This window comes from Herpailurus yagouaroundi, unplaced genomic scaffold, assembly GCF_014898765.1.
Source record: "Herpailurus yagouaroundi ecotype Mexico unplaced genomic scaffold, PumYag 76390, whole genome shotgun sequence".
Taxonomy (NCBI): Eukaryota; Metazoa; Chordata; class Mammalia; order Carnivora; family Felidae; genus Herpailurus; species Herpailurus yagouaroundi.
The window spans coordinates 335-19,717 of record NW_024421094.1 but is presented as its reverse complement, the minus strand read 5'-3'; the positions used below and the strand labels follow the sequence as shown (position 1 = coordinate 19,717).

Sequence of the window (19,383 nt, the reverse complement as noted above, 5' to 3'; positions counted from 1 at the left end):
AGGTAAATAACAAAGGTTCTTCTCCATGACATCCCCTAGGGATCTCACTTCCCATCTCCTATATTCTCTATTCTTCCAGACTGAGGTTCTTGTCCTCCTGTTTATGGTATGTATTCTGAGGATCCATTTTCTTTTCTGCTCTGCCTGGTGTATATTCAGTTATTGAGTTGCTAATCACACTCAGTTTGGAAGGAGACATCTGTATTATTTAGAATTGCCTCTGAAGGACTCATTCCTTCTTTTGATGACAAAACATTCCGACTAGTCCATTGGCTAATTCACTCACTTTCCAAATCAACATATTTGTCTTAAGTTTTCTGTGCTGGGAATATAAAACCATGTAAACCAATACTCCCCAAGATAACTTTCTGGGAATTATAATAGATGTCTCTCAGTCTGCTTTTTAGCCATATAGTTAGCTATATATAGTTAACTATAGAGGTAGCTGTCCAGTGAGGTAGCCACTAGTTACATACTGCTGCTGAGTACTTGAAATTTGGTTTAGTGCAATTGAGGAACTGATTTTTTTGTTTTTAAAACTTTAAAATTTAAACAGCAAAAAAAATGACCAAGGAATTTTTAACCTATTTGGGAGATAAGACATGGACATGAAAAAAATAACTTACTTACATCCTAAACTGCTTTAAAGTCCATTAAGAGTCCTTGCCCTCCCTTGAAGTAATTTACCCTTTGGACAAGAAATTCTCATAACCCCTTGAGCCAATTATAGTGATCATCCCTTATCCATGGTTTGGCTTTCAAGGCGTTCACCTGAGGTCAAATGTGGTCTAGAAGCAGATGATCCTCCTCCTAACATCCACAGTAGCCTAACGCTAAAACCATCACAACTCCTACACATCACTTTATATCTCGTAGGCATTTTATCATCTCACATCATCACAGGAAGAAGGGTGGGGACAAGACAATAAAATGTTTTGAGAGAACACATTCACATAACTTTTATACAGTATGTTGTTATAAGTGTCCTATTATTACTGATGTTAATTTCTGTGTGTAATTCATAAATTAGACTATCACAGGTGTCTGCATATAAGAAAAAACATACTATGGGGGCACCCGGGTGGCCCAGTTGGTTGAGCACCTGACTTTGGCTCAGGTCATGATCTTGTGGTTCATAAATTCAAGCCCCACACTGAACTCCCTGCAGTCAGTGCAGAGCCTGCTTCAGATCCTCTATCCTCATTTCTCTACCCCTCCCCAGCTTGCACTCGCTCTCTCAAAAATAAACATTTTTTAAAAAATAAAAAATAAATTGGGGCTCCTGGGTGGCTCAGTCAGTTAATTGTCCGACTTCAGGTCAGGTCATGATCTCGCGGTTTGTGAGTTCGAGCCCTGCGTCAGAATCTGTGCTGACAGTCCAGAGCCTGGAGCCTGCTTCTGATTCTGTCTCCCTCTCTCTCTGCCCCTCTCCACTCACACTCTGTGTGTGTCACTCTCTCCCAAAAATAAACATTTAAAAAAATTAAAAATAAAATAAATTTAAAAAAAAAACAACATACTATGTATAGTGTTGAGTACTATTCTAGCTTCAGGCATCCACTGGGGGTCTTAGAATGTATCCTCAGCATATAAGAGGGGACCGCTATACTATCTTCTATGGACTACTTGCGCCCCACCCCCCCGCCAAAATTCATATTGAAGCCTAATCCCAAATACGATGGTTTTAAGAAGTGGCCACTTGATGGGATGCCTGGGTGGCTCAGTGGGTTAAGTGTTCGACTTCAACTCAGGTCACGATCTCACGGTTCGTGAGTTTGGGCCCCGCGTCAGGCTCTGTGCTGACAGCTTAGAGCCTGGAGCCTGCTTCGAGTTCTGTGACACCCTCTCTCTCTGCCCCTCCCCTGCTCATAACTCTGTCTCTCTCAAAAATGAATAAACATTAAAAAAAAATAAAGAAGTGGGCCCTTGAGGTGATTAGGCCATAAGGATGTAACACTCATGAATCAGATCGGTGCCCCTGTAAGACCTCCCACGAACGCCCTTCCCCTTCCCCTTCCCCTATGTGAGGACAACAGTGAGATGACTGCCTCCTGTGAGCCAGGAAGCAGACCTTTAGGCAGCAAATCTGCCAGTGCCTTCACCTTCGACTTTGCAGCTTCCACGACAGAAATAATTTTTTCTTCATTTTTTATTCAAGGCTTCTCATACTTAGAAAGTTTTGAAACATTCATTACGTAGAAACTTTGCACTTTTTTAATAGATGTTTTTTTTATAAGCCATCCAGGCTACAGTATCCTCTTACAGCAAACAACAAAGACTATTTCACCTAGTGTGGATATTTACATCCTCTTATTAGATTAGCTGGTGTGTAAACATACCACTTAAGGATAATCTAGTAACCTCAGTGCTCTCTCCAGGAAACTAGGGGCTTTTTCTACTTTTGGTCACTACTGTATCCTCAGCTTCTGGAACAGGACCCAGTACAAAAGGAGTATTTAACAAATACTCCATAAACTAATGAACTGACTCAGTCTAAGGCTGCTGTTTCATGAGTGCCTCTGCATAAAATAAACTTTAAGAGCTTACAGCAGACATCCCAGTTTCCAATGAATCATCTTGGCCTGGGGAAACTGAATTGATATACACATGTCCCATATCCCACCCACCCAAATATTAGCCCTTTCCTGATTTTTCATTCATAGCAGCATTCCAGATACAAATTATCTTGAATGTTTTTAAAATTCACCTACTTATTTCCTCCACTTAGTTGAACTCAGACTTCCTCCATTCCTTTAACAGATACAATAGAGCAACTGATGTGTATGTGTTTGGGTTAACATCAGATGATGCCTCTGTATCAATGCATATTTTTAATAAGATGAGGAAATCAGGCTTTCCCAGCCTCAGCCTTCATACAATTCCTCTCAGTATATACTTTTCAGCCATAATACAATCTAGAAATTTTTGCTCAATCCTTCTCCACGTAGAATGTCTCCAAGCTTCCTCCTACTGGTTTTCTGTGACATAAAATAAGACATAATTGACCACAGAAGGCACGAACACATTCACTGTATTCATAAGGTTTCTGTCCTGTGAAAACCCCCTGTTATCTCCTAAGGGTGCACATCTGGCTGCAGGCTGTCCCACTATGACCACATTGCTATTTGCTAAGAGTCCACTGATGTTTAATGGCGTCTGACAAGCCACAGAAGGCACTTGCATAGTCACTGTATTAACAAGGCCTTTCTCCTGCACAGCACCACTAGTCTGTAATAAGCTGTGACTCTCTGAGGGAGGATTTTCCACTTTGACTGAATCTCCACAGATCTCTCTTGTGTGTATTCTCTTATGTTTAACAAGGCAAGACATGTAGGCGAAAGCCTTTCCACACTCATTGCAGACGTAGGGTCTCTCACCTGTGTGAGTTCTCTGATGGACAATGAGCTTTTCCTTTGTGGTAAAGGCTTTCCCACACTCACTGCATTCAAAAGGTTTCTCTCCCGTGTGAATTTTTTGGTGTTTAATGAGACCTGACTTCTGGGAACAGGATTTTCCACATTCACTGCACACAAAGGGACTCTTTCCGGTGTGATGTCTTTGATGTGCTATGAGACAGGTCTTCTGGATGAAGCCTTTCCCACATTCATTGCATATATAAGGTTTCTCTCCTGTATGGATACGCTGATGTACAATGAGATTTCCCTTCTGGATAAAGCCTTTTCCACATTCACTGCAAATGTATGGTTTCTCTCCAGTATGTGTTCTCTGATGTATTTTGAGCCGTGATTTCTTGAGGAAGGCTTTGCCACATTCATTGCATTCATAAGGTTTTTCTCCTGTATGCATTTTCTGGTGTTCAGTGAGCATGAACTTTCTGTTGAACGCTTTCCCACAGAGACAACATCTGTGGGGTTTCTCTCCTGTATGAATGATCTGATGATCAGTGAGGCAGGACTTCCTCTTGAAGGCTTTCCCACATTCACTGCATACATGAGGCTTCTCTGTTTTTTGTGTTTTCTGATGCTTGCTGAATTGGGACTTAGTGATGATGAGTTTCTTGCTTTCAGGGGATTTAATTTTAGTATGAAAGTGTTCATTATTAGTGTGGAGAAAGGATTTTCCATCTCCAGTAGGATCTGCAGGGTTCTTTATTTCATTGCTTCTGTTCTGGTTACGTAAAGTTAACTTTGGTTTCATAGTTTTTCCATGTAAGTCACACATATCATGATTTTGTCTTAACACGGAATGAGCTGTGCTCTGATGAACAGTATTTTCAAATGCGTTATGTTTATGCCATTGTTCTAGGCTATTCTCCATTATTTCATTTTTTAAGTGCTCCGGTAAATAGTCATCAAGTTTCCAGATTTCTAGGAAAGAAAAGAACAATGAATTCATTCATCATCTTGATTTGGAAGAAAGATCACCGAAAAACTATCTTGATGTAAGTTGTCTATTTAGTGATGACCCTATGAAATTGGGATCAATAAAAATACATTTTAATGTTCCTCGCACATCGGATAAAACGATAATATAAATAACCCAAAGGATAAAAGTAGTTAGCGTAAAAACAAGGTTAGATCATTTGCAATGAATAAATACAGATTTGCCTCCTTTCTAAAGGAGGCCTCACAAAACATGCAGAGACTGTGAAATACACACAATTTACTGTGAGCAGCAGACCACAGGTTGGAGGGTCGCCTCTCCAAACTGGTAAGAGACTCCTTCACTTCACAAATCCTTACTGATGACTACAGTGCACGGGGCATGTGCTCATGTTGGGGACACACACACACACAGAGTCATCATGTTCAGGGAGCCTACATTGCCATTTGGTGAAACCACTTAAAGGGCAAAGAAGGACACAAGGAGAACAGCTGCAGGTTGTGAAATGGGTGGGAAGGAACATTGGAGACGGAGAGAGGTGCAGGAAATCAGGTTACACTTGGAAAACGGGCCTCCCTATAGGATTCATTGTCGTGGTTGGCCTTGGGGAGCAATAAGAATGATACACACTGGGTTCCAAGCACATGTAACCTACAAATTCCAAAAGGGAACTCCTGATTTCCCATCCCAAATCTCCTCCTCCACAAAGCACCTCCATCACAGTGAATGACAACTCCAGTCTTCCCTTTAACCAGGACAGAACTCCTCAGCGCCTCCTGTCATCTGTCTGTCTTGCTCACACACAGTACCTACCTCACTGATCAATCCCACCTGCCCTCTTTAGAATCATAACCAAAACTGAACCAACACCAACACCCTCCACCCTCGTGGAGGCCAATTTCTTTCTCATTTGACAGCAGCAGCCTCCTACTTGGATTTCCTATTCCTCCCCTGCCGGGTCCTGTCTCCTGTACAATAGCCAAAGTGATCCTTTCAAACATAAATTACATCATGGCAAGCCTCCTCTACTTGAAACTCCCTAACATTTTCTCATCTCATGAGGAATAAAATCAAGGTCTTAACATGTCCTTAAAAGGCCTTATGTGACCTGCTACCCCAACCCCCTGTCACTACCCCAGTGACCTTCTCTCCAGTCTTGCTCTGTCCACTCTTCCTAAATTCTTCAGATCACACTCCTGCCTTGGTCCTTTGAACTGTCCAGGTTTACTTTGGAACATTCCTTACCCAGGGAGCTGCTCACATCCCTCATCTATTTGCTCAAATGTACCTTAAGGATTTCCTATTCTTCAAATCACAGCCAAGACCAAGCACTCATTCTTCAATTACGCTGTTTTAACGTTCCTTATAGCCACTTCCACCCCCATAGTCTTACCTTCAACCTCCATCCATTCCTTCCTCTTATAGCACGTATTTACTTAAATGTCAGATCTCATCGGCCCTCTGTAATGACCGTATCCAGATCATGACCAACACGTCCCTTCCACCCGTTTTGAGGACAACCAACCTGTCATGTTGTACGGCAGCCTCCTACATGGCTTTCCTGCTTATACCCTTGCCTGCTACTGTCTACTATATACACAGCAGAGGGATTCTTTGAAAACATAATTATTACATGTCACTTGCTATGCTCTCGGGCACCTGGGTGGTTCAACCAGTTAAGCATCTGACTCTTGATTTTGGCTCACGTCATGACCTCACCATTTGTGAGCTCTGTGCTGACAGCGTGGAGCCTACTTGGGATTCTCTTTCCCTCTCCCTCTCTGCCCCTCCCCAGCTTGACCTCTCTCTCTCTCTGTCTCTCTCTCTCTCTCTCTCTCATAATAAATAAATAAACTTTAAAAAAAAAATGAACTTGCTATGGTCTCTACTTGGAACACTCCCAACCCAGCAACCTGTTAACTTCCCTCACCTCTTGGCTCTAAGGCACCTTATCAGAGGGGCGTTCCATTCCTAAAAAGGAGACCAAGACCCTACTGTTCCATTATGGTGACTAAGTTTTTCTATTTAAATGTTTACATATTTTTAAATGTTTACTTACTTATATTTGAGGTGGGGGGCAAAGAGGGAGGGGAACAGAGGATCTGAAGCAGGCTCTGCCCTGACAGGAGTGGAGCCTGATGTGGGGCTCAAATTCACAAACCATGACATCATGGCCTGAGCCAAAATTAGACGCTTAACCAACTGAGCCACCCAGGTGCCCTGGTAGCTAAATTTTTATCACAGTACTTTTCACCCCGGTGACTAAATTTTTATCACAGTACTTTTCACTTCCCTAGACATATTTATTTGTTTATTTTGATTATTTTCTTTATTCCTTCTCTTAGCACGAAAGCTCTTGTGTTTTTCTTACTGCTCTTACCCTCAAGTATACACTGCTAAGCTACCAGAAAATAATTTTTAAAGGGATGAATGAAGGAAGCAGTCACATGTATGGAACACACTGGGGAGAGTGTAGGAGAGATGAAGAAACTCTGCCTTTGTGTAAGTGAGATGATACATCATAGATATCACAGAAAGAGGAATTTCATGCCACGTGACAGGTAACGTAGTTAACTGGGATTCAATGTCATCAAATCCAATGGAAAGAATACAAGTTTTAGGGAAATGAACACAGCAGTGTCACATCTATAATGAACAAGAAAAAAGTTCAAAATGAGTAAATACACAAAGGAATTAAATCAAAGTAGGCATGAGGTAAGATCTGCAGAGAGTGAAGGACGTTAAAATATCTTTTCAGTTAAAATTCATGAACAACTGACTCCTTCAAAGAAGAGCACTCTGCAGGGAGGGAATATCTGAGGTCATGCCTGGACGGCCAGGATGTGAGATGGACGGGAGTAAAGAAGAACCTAAACTTACAGGGGCTTCCTGGGAGGAGAGAGGAGGTGAGGTCCTTGCAGTAATTGGGAACTCAGGAGAGTTGCCACGGGGACGAGTGAATTATACAGACCTAAAGTCTGGTGGATCACATTGAGGAGATGTCAGTTTGGGAATTTTCTTAAGTGAACAGAAGAAACTTAGCTTATTAGAATGCAGAAAAGTGTGAAGGGCTAGGACACCAGATGAGAAGATGGAAAACAGAACCTTGGGAGAACTTCAGAGTGAGGACAAGGGCACAGTGAAGACTTTGGGGACCCAGCATCCTGGCTGGGGTGGAGGTTAGGAAGGACAATCAACACTACCAATGGGACAGAGGGGTGCAGTAGTCAGAAGACAGGAATTCGAAGTGTTCTCTTTGGAGAGAGGCCTTTGGACAATGGAATTTTATAGCAAGGGAGGTCAAAGGGAATGAAGAGGAAGGGAAAGATCAGAGAATCTTAGGAAGGAGAAAACTATGCAAATTAAGCAAAATATTAACATGTAGATAAAAATGGAATAGATCCCAGAATAGGCAAAGAGTATATTTTTCTCTAAACTCCTACAAAAAAAAAAAAGAGGTCGCACGTTGGGAGAGAGATGCATGGAGGCACTGCCTACCTATCCTCAAACCCTCTCACAGCTGTGACTCTTATCTGGCCAACTAGAATATGATTTCCACAGCCCAGCCCCCTCCTGGTTCTCTGACTCACCTGAACAGGTTCGAAAGGGGATGTCATCTTCCACTGTCCCTGTTGGTTTTCCTTGATCCAACTTGGTGAGCACATCTGGTTTCCTGGGGTAAAAACCTGTTCATGGGAAATGACAGAAGACTAAGCATTGGGCTTGGGGTCTCTGAAGACCACAGAAATGTTATAGTTGACGACAAAACAATTTTCCCATTACAAAGGAAAAACATACTGCCCTGCTTGTCTCCTCTCCCGTTGATACTCTACTAAGTACTTGACTTCTGACACCTGATCCATGGGGTTTTCACACATCAAGGAATTCTGTGACACCAAAGGACACTGACTGGGTGTCCGACAACTTAGATCAGTTCTGACAGTCTCCACCTGGTGACGGCTTCCGATCCCACAGGTTAGGGGTTCGCTACCACAAGACTGCACACCTCCTCCACTTCAGACGCCAATCACAAGTCCAAGTTGTTTCTTGAGCTTCTGATAGACTAAATATGGACTGGAGGTTCCCATGACCCCCTTTTTCAGGTGCAATTAATTTGCTGGGGCAACCCACGGAACTTAGTAGAACAATTTACTTATTACATTACTGGCTTATTATAAACAGATATAACTCAGACATAGCCCAGTGAAAGAGATACACAGTACAAGGTATGTGGGAAGGGGTGTGGAGCTTCCATGCTGTGTCTCGGCATCCCACATTCCCCGCACCTCCGTGTGTTCACCATTTCAAGAGGTCTCCAAACCTGTTCTTGTGGGTTTTTATGGAGGCTTCATTAAGTAGGCATGATTAAGTAAATTAAACCATTAGCCTTTGGTGACTGATTCAAACTCCAGCTGTTCTCTCCTCTCCAGAGGTGAGGTGGAACTGAAAGTTGCAACCCTCTAATCGTGGTTGCTTCCCCTGGCAACCAGACTCCATCCTGAGGTCATATAGTGGCTTCCCAAAATCACCTCATCAACATAAATCCAAATATGGCTGAAAGGGTCTTGTTATATAAATAACAAAAGACACCCATTTTACATTTATCTTCTTATAACCTAGGAAATCACAACTGTTGCAGGAGCTCTGTGCCAAAATTGGAGATGAAGGCCAAAAAGATATACATATATGTACATATACATACATATGCATATACATGTATATATGTATAAAATATACATGTACATATGTATATATGTATACAAAAGCATACATGTATATACATAAATATATATATATCACAATATCATACATTTGTACAAAGTAAAGGTTGTGCACTTAGGTGAAGGGAGAACATACCCATGTCTCTGGAGCCAGGGAGGGGACTGAGAATCTAATTTCAGAGCAGCACACATACTCCAGAGCTTTAAGAAGCCGAGAAAGGAAAGGCCACTGATGGGGACCCTCTGAGTGACACAGGGGAGCTGTCCTCACCCAATGACACCAGGTTCCTATAGTTCTCCAACATCACATCCCGGTACAGGTTCTTCTGAGCAGGGGCCAGGAGCTGCCACTCCTCCCATGTGAAGTTCACAGCCACATCATCAAACGTCAGGGATTCCTGTAATAATAGTGCTCTCTAGTGAAGTGATGTCCTTTTGATGGTATGGAAGAAATGTTAAAATTTTTCTGCCTATTTCCACTCTAGAGGTTTTATCTAGACATGTAGTGGTGCTTTTATTTTGGTACAATGTAGACGAAGCAAATACCTAATTAAATATTCTGTAATTGTGCACTCAGTCATCCATCCATTCTTCCAATGAGAAGTTTCTATAACATGTAGAAGTTCAATCTTGTTAACCTAGAAACACCATCCATATGGAGATGACAGACAAAAGATATATGTATGTATGCTTTTCAGATTAACGGAACTGATTTTTTTATAGGTCTCTACAACACCATTAGGGAACAAAGGAAAGAATAAAATAAACCAAAAGTCACCTGTGCCTGGATCATTTTTTCTGCTCTCTGAAAATAGCTGGCAATGGGGAAGCTCTGTTTTGTGTCTTCTGGATCTACTCTTAACTTCTCTTCAGAAATCTCAGTCCTGGATGAGCACTGGGTGTTATATGTAAATGATGAATCACTAAATTTTATTCCTGAAAAAAATAAACAAACATATTTTGATTTAAAAAAAAAAAGCAGAAGGAAAACATGAACATGTTTTTAAAATGGGGCTTGTCCTACTACTAGGTATTTACCCAAAGGACACAAAAATGCTGACTCGAGGGGGCACATGCACCCCAGTGTTCATAGTAGTGCTATCAACAATAGCCAAAGTATGGAAAGAGCCCAAATGTCCCACTAACGAATGGATAAAGAAAATGTGGTATATATATACAATGGAACATTACTTGGCAATCAAAAAGAATTAAATCTTGCCATTTGCAACAACGTGGATGGAACCAGAGGGTATTATGCTAAGTGAAATACGTCATCAGAGAAAAACGTATCACATGATTTCACTCATATGTGGAATCTGAGAAACTCAACAGATGAACATGGGGGAAGGGAAGGAAAATCATGATAAAAACAGAAGAGAAGGGGCAAACCATAAGAGACTCTTAAACAGAACATGACAGGGATGTCCACTCTCACCATGTTCAACATAGTATTGGAAGTCCTAACCTCAGCAACCAGACAACACAAAGAAATAAAAGGCATCCAAATAGAAGGAGGGAGTCAAACTCTCACTCTTCGCAGACAGTATGATACTCTATATGGAAAACCCAAAAGATTCCACCAAAAAACTGCTAGAACTGATCCATGAATTCAGGAAAGTCACAGGATATAGAATCAATGCACAGAAATCGGTTGCATTTCTATACACCAATAATGAAGCAACAGAAAGAGAAATCAAGGAATCGATCCCACTTACAATTGCACCAAAACCCATAAAATATCTAGGAATGAACCTAACCAAAGAGTTGAAAAATCTATACACTGAAAACCATAGAAAGCTTAAGAAAGAAATTGAAAAAGACACACACACACAAACACACACACACACACACACACACACACACACACAACCATTCCATGCTCATGAATTGGAAGAACAAATATTGTTAAAATGTCAATACTACTCAAAGCAATCTACATATTCAATGCAAACCCTACCGAAATAACACCAGTATTCTTCACAGAGTTAGAACCAATAGTCCTAAAATTTGTATGGAACCAGAAATGACCCCAAATAGCCAAAGCAATACTAAAAAAGAAAACCAAGGCTGGAGGCATCACAATTAGGGATTTCAACCTGTATTACACAGCTGTAATCATCAAGACAGTATGGTACTGGCACAAAACAGACACTTAGATCAATGGAGTAGAATAGAGAACCCAGAAATAGACCCACAAATGTATGGCTAACAAATCTTTGACTAAGCAGGAAAGAATATCCAATGGAATAGTCTCTACAGCAAATGGTGTTGGGAAAACTGGACAGCAACATGCAGAAGAATGAACCTGGACCACTTTCTTACCATACACAAAAATAAACTCAAAATGGATAGAGGACTTAAATATAAGACGGGAAACCATCAAAATTCTAGAGGAGAAAGCAGGCAAAAACTTTTTGACTTCGGCCACAGCAACTTCTCACTCAACATGTCTCTGGAGGCAAGGGAAACAAAAGCAAAAATAAACCATTGGGATCTCACCAAGATGAAAAATCTTCTGCATGGAAAAGGAAACAATCAGCAAAATTAAAAGGCAGCCAATGGAATGAGAGAAGATATTTGCAAATGACATATCAGATAAAGGGTATCCAAAATCTATAAAAAGCTTATCAAATTCAACACCCAAAAAACAAATAATCCAGTGAAGAAATGGGCAAAAGACATGAATAGACACTTCTCCAAAAAAGACACATAAAAAAATGCTCATCACTCATCATCAGGGAAACACAAATCAAAACTACAATGAGATACCACCTCACACCAGTATGACTTGCTAAAATTAACAACTCAGGCAACCACAGATCTTGGTGAGGCTGTGGAAAAAGAGGAACCTTCTTGCAATGCTAGGTGGTAATGCAAACTTGTGCAGCCACTCTGGAAAACAGTATAGAAATTCCTCCAAAAATTGAAAACAGAACTACCCTACAACCCAGCAATTGCACTATTAGGTAATTATAAAAAGGATACAGGATTACTGATTCATAGGGTCACATGCACCCCAATGTTTATAGCCGTGCTATCAACAATAGCCCAATATGGAAAGACCCCAAATATCCCATCAACTGATGAATGGATTAAGATGTGATATACACACACACACACACACACACACACACAATGGAGTATTAATCGACAATCAAAAAGAATGAAATCTTGCCATTTGCAACAATGTGGATGGAACTAGAGTGTATTATGCTAAGCAATGTAAGTCAGTCAGAGAAAGACATATCATATGACTTCACTCATATGTGGACTTTAAGGTATAAAACAGATGAACATAAGGGAAGGGAAGCAAAAATAATATAAAAACAGGGAGGGGGTGAAAAAAATTAAAGCTAAAAAAAACAGGGAAAGGGACAAAACATATGAGACTCCTAAATACAGAGAACAAACTGAGGATTGCCGGAGGGGTTGTGGTGGGGGATGGGCTAAATGGGCAAAGGGGCATTAAGGAAGACACTTGTTGGGATGAGCACTGGGTGTTATATGTAAGAGATGACTCACTAAATTCTACTCCTGAATCCAAGACTACACTGTATGTTAACTATCTTGAAAATAAATTAAAAAAAAAAAAAATCTCAATCTTCAGTCAGGTGTATCCCATAAAAACTGACACCATGTCCGTAACTTCTTTCTCCTTCACATGATCCTTTTACTCCTGGGGCATCAGGACTTGTGGGTTGAGGAGATGACGTAGTCTGAGTGGTGCACTTCCTCTGGGCCCAGATGCTGTCACTACTCCTGGGCACTCACCTTAACAAATACCTGTAGTATTGCTAAGTGTCCCTTTTTTTTTTTTTTTTTAAGTTTATTTACTTTGAGAGAGAAGGAAAGCACAAGCAGGGGAGAGGCAGAGAGAGGGAGAGAGAGAATCCCAAGCAGGCTCCACACAGCACAGAAGCCCAATGCAGGGCTAGAACTCACAAACCATGAGATCATGACCTGAACCGAGATCAAGAGTTGGACGCTTAATCAACTGAGCCACCCAGGCACCTCTACTCAGTGTCCCTCTATTTAACACCCCAGAAGATTTACTCCTCAGTAAAGCCTGAGGTTCTGAATGTGGCGAAGGTTTTCCTTCATCGTGTGATGTGTAAGCGGGGGAGTCTGACACGAGACGAGGAAAATGAGACCCACCCAACACATGCCTCAGGAGGAGGGGAATCAGGCAGATCACTTGCACACAACAGACCACACAGAAGAGGATCAGGGCACCGTTTGCCTTTAAACCACATGTGCTCAAGTAGATCTTCAGAGCTTTTTGTACAGCCTGTGAGTACAGGCACTTCAGTTTGAAAACCAAAGTACTGGGAAAATCAGAAGCATGGTTTTTTAAGCAATAATGGTAATATCTTAGGAGACCTTAAACACATAAGAAACAAAAGTACATGGGGCGCCTGGGTGGCGCAGTTCGGTTAAGCGTCCGACTTCAGCTCAGGTCCCGATCTCGCGGTCCGGGAGTTCGAGCCCCGCGTCGGGCTCTGGGCTGATGGCTCGGAGCCTGGAGCCTGTTTCCGATTCTGTGTCTCCCTCTCTCTCTGCCCCTCCCCCGTTCGTGCTCTGTCTCTCTCTGTCCCAAAAATAAATAAACGTTGAAAAAAAAAATTAAAAAAAAAAAAAAAGAAACAAAAGTACAGAACATTGTAAATAAATTGGAAAGTGGTGGGGCACTTGAGTGGCTCAGACTTGGGGTCTGGGCTCGGTGTGGAGCCTGCTTGGGATTCTCTCATTCCCTCTTCCTCTGGCCCTTCCCACTTCATTCTCTCTAAAAAAATTAAAAATTAAAAATAAAAATAAATTGAAAAGTGGCAAATGAAGTCGAAGTGTTCTAAGATTCCTGCATCGCTGGAGAAGAGTGTAAAAGAACTAATTAACACGAGAATTTGACAAAGGAAGGTTCCGTCCGTACAGATAATGTCCAGTGTCCTGACAAAAACCACTAATTGTCTTGATGTTCATAATTTTCATGCTGACAGAATGGGAAAATATAATGGCATGAAACTCATCCAAAACAAGGCAAAAAAGAGTAAGAAACTGAGAATAAGTGGGGTAACTACAATGCACTTGGATGACTGTTTTTAAACCAAACATACTAAGAATTATATTAAGGATAACCAGGATTCCAGTTAATTACATTAAACACAAATGCCTCAAAATTGTCCCACTGGATTAAAATTTAAAACCTAATAACATGCTAGTATAGGTTACATGTCTGAAACAATGACATGGAAAGCTCCAGAATAAAAGATTAGGAAAAAAGTATACCACGAAAAGAGTAAGCATAATCTAGTTTAACTATATTCTCAGACAAAATGGACCAGAAAGCCCAAAAATTACTAAGGAAAAAGAGAAACAACACTCACTGGTTAAGAGGTCCAATCCACCACATTATAAAAATTTGAATTTCTATGCACGTAACAACACAGCCTTGAAACGTATACAACAAAAATGGACCTGGGGTGCCTGCGTGGCTCAGTCAATTAAGCGACCCACGTCGGATCACCTCATGATCTCAGGGCTGGTGAGTTCAAACTGTGGAGTCCTGCGGAGGGCTCTGTGCTGACAGCTCAGAACCTAGAGACTGCTTTGGATTCTGTCTCCCTCTTTCTCTGTCCCTTTCCTGCTCTCTGTCTCTGTCTCTCTCAAAAATAAACATTTTTAAACATTTTTAAATAAATAAATTGCATTTTCATTTATATTTCCTTTATTTTTGAGGCCTTGCTCAAAATAACATAAATTATAATAAATTATAAACATTGGAAACCGGAAAGAAAATTAAGATTATACTCAGACAACATCATCATGGACTAGAAAAAGAGATTCAAAGAATTACTAACATAAAAGAGAAAATGCTCCCCCAGAAACCAGTAAGCAGATTTTCACAGATAGCTGGCTGGAACCGCACCACATACTAAGCTCATTTCACAGAAATTCAGTCATTAGCAATCGGAACTGGGACCACCACGGCTGACTAACACCAACCGGTACTTAGTAATAAACCGACATGTGGATCACCCTGCAAGAGGGGTGGATACTAAGCAAAACGGGCATTCTGTTGGCAAAGAACAAAGTGTGGACGCAGGGCAGGCAAGTAAGCAACAGTGTTCCCCGCTGCTATGTATTAAGAGGTGAGTGCGGGCGCTGGCAAACATTTTTCTGCAAACGGATAGATATTACACATTTTCAACTTAAGATCTCTGTCGCAAGGACTCAATTCTTCCTCCGCCCCGGGAAAACAGCCATAGACGACGACTAACAGACGGCGGTGGCGATTTAGCCCCTCCGTCTGCAATAAGTCAACCCCTGCACAAAAGGCTTTACAACAAAACAAAACAAACGAAACCACAGAGGGTTTGGAACTACCCTCCTGCGCTCTGCAGTCTTCGGTCCCGGCAGCCCAGCTAAGAACTTCAACCCAAACTCCAGCCCCCAGGTCCTTGGCGCCCAAAGCTGCAGCCCTGACAAATATCTCTGTACCAGACACCGATCACACACGCCCTTATTAATCCGAAAACCGGGCGAGACACCCCGATGTCATGAGCACCCACCGGAGCCCCAACAGCACTGAGCCCCAAATTAAATACCCCCCCGGAACCAGACACTTCGATCATCGTAAATGATCTGCCCCGCCTGCTGCAGGACTGCATACGCTCTACAGCGCGGACACGGTCGTGATCTCTACAGACCCTTAACGGTCTTCATGGCCCCAAAAGTACCCCAACCACAGACACACCTGCCTGGTTCCCCTCAAATACCTCAAATCAGAGGCCCGCCTGGTTCTCCTTAAATACCTCCACCTCGGCGCTTTCTACCCTCCCCGACCGTCCCCGGCAGTGATTTCACGGATCCATGCTACAGCAGGTCCACACGTCACCCTGTGAGAAGCAAAATGCCCACCGTGAATAATAATAACAACAACAACAACAACAACAATAATAAAACAACCTTCCAAGGACAAAACCACACACTGACCTAGTTGCCGTCAGATCCGTGGGGAGAACCTGAACGCGGATCTTCCGGCAACCCCTCAGAGTACGGCGGCCGACGAGCACTGGAGGCCCTCAGAGATCCGCGAACGACGAATTTCCGGTATGTCCCATGAGGCATTGTGTCCGCGTCCGCTCTCCGTGGCCGTGCGGGCGGCCATATTGGGACGTCCGACGTACTCAAAGCAAAAGGGTGGCTTTGCGGCCAGAAGCGGGAGTGGCCGAGGTGAGAAGCTTCTGAAGTTATCTCTTACCCTCAACGTCGACTTTCGCGGAAGATTGATACATTTTCAAAGTCTGGAGCTTCGCGAGGCACACGTGGTGCGGGCTACGTTGTGTTGGACGGGCTTGTCAGGAACTTACGTGACCGGGCGTATATTATCCACTTTGTGTTTAAAAAAAAAAAAAAAAAAGTTTCTAAACGAACTAGTAGTTTAGGTGTCGATACCGCAGCAGAGAATGAACTCACACCTGGTAAGAAAAAGTAATACGTCCGGTAAACGGACACCCACGCAAAACTTATGGCGGAAGATTGCTTGCAGAAAGTGGTTTTTAAGAACACAAGATTTCCAGAAACTGGTACAGCGTGAGGCTGGTCATCACCCACCAGAGGGAAAGAGCGGATGGACGAACCTAAATTGGGATTGCGATTGGGGTCTGGGAGAAAGGCCACCAAAAGCGGGCCAACAAAGGTCCGATGCCAATGAGAAAGGCACAGCCTGAATCCATCCAATCATGTGAGGGTGGGGGTGGTTAGTAACCCAGGATTTAGGACAGAGAGCGCCAAAATTAGGTGTATGTCAGGCCGGTGTTAAAAATGCGGAGTCCTGGGGGCGCCTGGGTGGCGCAGTCGGTTAAGCGTCCGACTTCAGCCAGGTCACGATCTCGCGGTCCGTGAGTTCGAGCCCCGCGTCGGGCTCTGGGCTGATGGCTCGGAGCCTGGAGCCTGTTTCCGATTCTGTGTCTCCCTCTCTCTCTGCCCCTCCCACGTTCATGCTCTGTCTCTCTCTGTCCCAAAAATAAATAAACGTTGAAAAAAAAAATTAAAAAAAAAAAAAATGCGGAGTCCTGGACTCCAGCCCCCAGAGGCTCTGGGTTTGGGAGGTGTTGGGATGTGACTCAAGAGTTTGCGTTGTTTCTCAGATATCAGACGCGGGAGGCTTGTCAGAGACAATCCATAGAAACCATTATTAAATGTGATGTGGTTACAAATACTGATGGGTGACTCCCCTCAGTAGATTTGTCTTAGCTCAAATTATACCCAGAAAAGCCCATGGAGGGGTAAGGAGGAGGGAATAGAGCCTTGCCTATAACTACCTATTCATTAATATAAATCAGTATTACTAGGCTTTATTTTTCTTCATAGGACTTAACGCTTTCTTACATTACATAACACACTTACTCTGCCTCCATAAAGGCAGTTCCTTTGCCTATTTTATTCACTCATGTATCCTCATTGTACAGAACAGTGCCCTGTGTTGTGTTGGTGCTTTAAAATATACCTGAAGGAATGAATACCAATATCCTAGTATTTCATATTGAATTCTGAGACAGACACAGGATGGGAAATCTCTCCTTCCAGAGAGAACCCACTGTTTATAACTTGGATAGGTGAATAACTATATGATAGTTACTTGATAAGGAGAGGCCAATCCCAGAAGAGGGAGAGTAAATAATGAAGAGAAAGCACGTCTCAGTTCAGCAGTGAACCGTGGAGCTGGAATCTTTGATATGGTGGCAACTCTCAAGGGTGATAGTTCTGTAGGTAAATAACAAAGGTTCTTCTCCATGACATCCCCTAGGGATCTCACTTCCCATCTCCTATATTCTCTATTCTTCCAGACTGAGGTTCTTGTCCTCCTGTTTATGGTATGTATTCTGAGGATCCATTTTCTTTTCTGCTCTGCCTGGTGTATATTCAGTTATTGAGTTGCTAATCACACTCAGTTTGGAAGGAGACATCTGTATTATTTAGAATTGCCTCTGAAGGACTCATTCCTTCTTTTGATGACAAAACATTCCGACTAGTCCATTGGCTAATTCACTCACTTTCCAAATCAACATATTTGTCTTAAGTTTTCTGTGCTGGGAATATAAAACCATGTAAACCAATACTCCCCAAGATAACTTTCTGGGAATTATAATAGATGTCTCTCAGTCTGCTTTTTAGCCATATAGTTAGCTATATATAGTTAACTATAGAGGTAGCTGTCCAGTGAGGTAGCCACTAGTTACATACTGCTGCTGAGTACTTGAAATTTGGTTTAGTGCAATTGAGGAACTGATTTTTTTGTTTTTAAAACTTTAAAATTTAAACAGCAAAAAAAATGACCAAGGAATTTTTAACCTATTTGGGAGATAAGACATGGACATGAAAAAAATAACTTACTTACATCCTAAACTGCTTTAAAGTCCATTAAGAGTCCTTGCCCTCCCTTGAAGTAATTTACCCTTTGGACAAGAAATTCTCATAACCCCTTGAGCCAATTATAGTGATCATCCCTTATCCATGGTTTGGCTTTCAAGGCGTTCACCTGAGGTCAAATGTGGTCTAGAAGCAGATGATCCTCCTCCTAACATCCACAGTAGCCTAACGCTAAAACCATCACAACTCCTACACATCACTTTATATCTCGTAGGCATTTTATCATCTCACATCATCACAGGAAGAAGGGTGGGGACAAGACAATAAAATGTTTTGAGAGAACACATTCACATAACTTTTATACAGTATGTTGTTATAAGTGTCCTATTATTACTGATGTTAATTTCTGTGTGTAATTCATAAATTAGACTATCACAGGTGTCTGCATATAAGAAAAAACATACTATGGGGGCACCCGGGTGGCCCAGTTGGTTGAGCACCTGACTTTGGCTCAGGTCATGATCTTGTGGTTCATAAATTCAAGCCCCACACTGAACTCCCTGCAGTCAGTGCAGAGCCTGCTTCAGATCCTCTATCCTCATTTCTCTACCCCTCCCCAGCTTGCACTCGCTCTCTCAAAAATAAACATTTTTTAAAAAATAAAAAATAAATTGGGGCTCCTGGGTGGCTCAGTCAGTTAATTGTCCGACTTCAGGTCAGGTCATGATCTCGCGGTTTGTGAGTTCGAGCCCTGCGTCAGAATCTGTGCTGACAGTCCAGAGCCTGGAGCCTGCTTCTGATTCTGTCTCCCTCTCTCTCTGCCCCTCTCCACTCACACTCTGTGTGTGTCACTCTCTCCCAAAAATAAACATTTAAAAAAATTAAAAATAAAATAAATTTAAAAAAAAAACAACATACTATGTATAGTGTTGAGTACTATTCTAGCTTC

The 19,383-nt window shown here is 42.1% G+C and overlaps 1 protein-coding gene across 3 annotated transcripts; it reads right to left on the bottom strand.

Annotated features, from left to right (window-relative positions):
• Positions 1-2,812: 2,812 nt before the first annotated feature.
• LOC121026323 (zinc finger protein 350-like) lies at positions 2,813-13,805 on the bottom strand. Of its 3 annotated transcripts, XM_040469183.1 has the most exons (5): positions 13,755-13,799; positions 9,844-10,001; positions 9,337-9,463; positions 7,935-8,030; positions 2,813-4,328 (listed from the first exon to the last, which is right to left on the bottom strand). In XM_040469183.1, exons 2-5 carry the CDS (start codon positions 9,856-9,858, stop codon positions 2,968-2,970), a joined length of 1,599 nt encoding a protein of 532 aa, XP_040325117.1. In that variant the 5' UTR covers positions 9,859-10,001; positions 13,755-13,799; the 3' UTR covers positions 2,813-2,967. The 3 variants fall into 3 exon arrangements, with proteins under 3 accessions (XP_040325117.1, XP_040325120.1, XP_040325118.1); XM_040469186.1 differs by lacking the exon at positions 9,337-9,463 and having other exon boundaries at positions 13,755-13,805; XM_040469184.1 differs by lacking the exons at positions 9,337-9,463; positions 9,844-10,001; positions 13,755-13,799 and adding an exon at positions 9,202-9,330.
• Between the last annotated feature and the right edge of the window lie 5,578 nt (positions 13,806-19,383).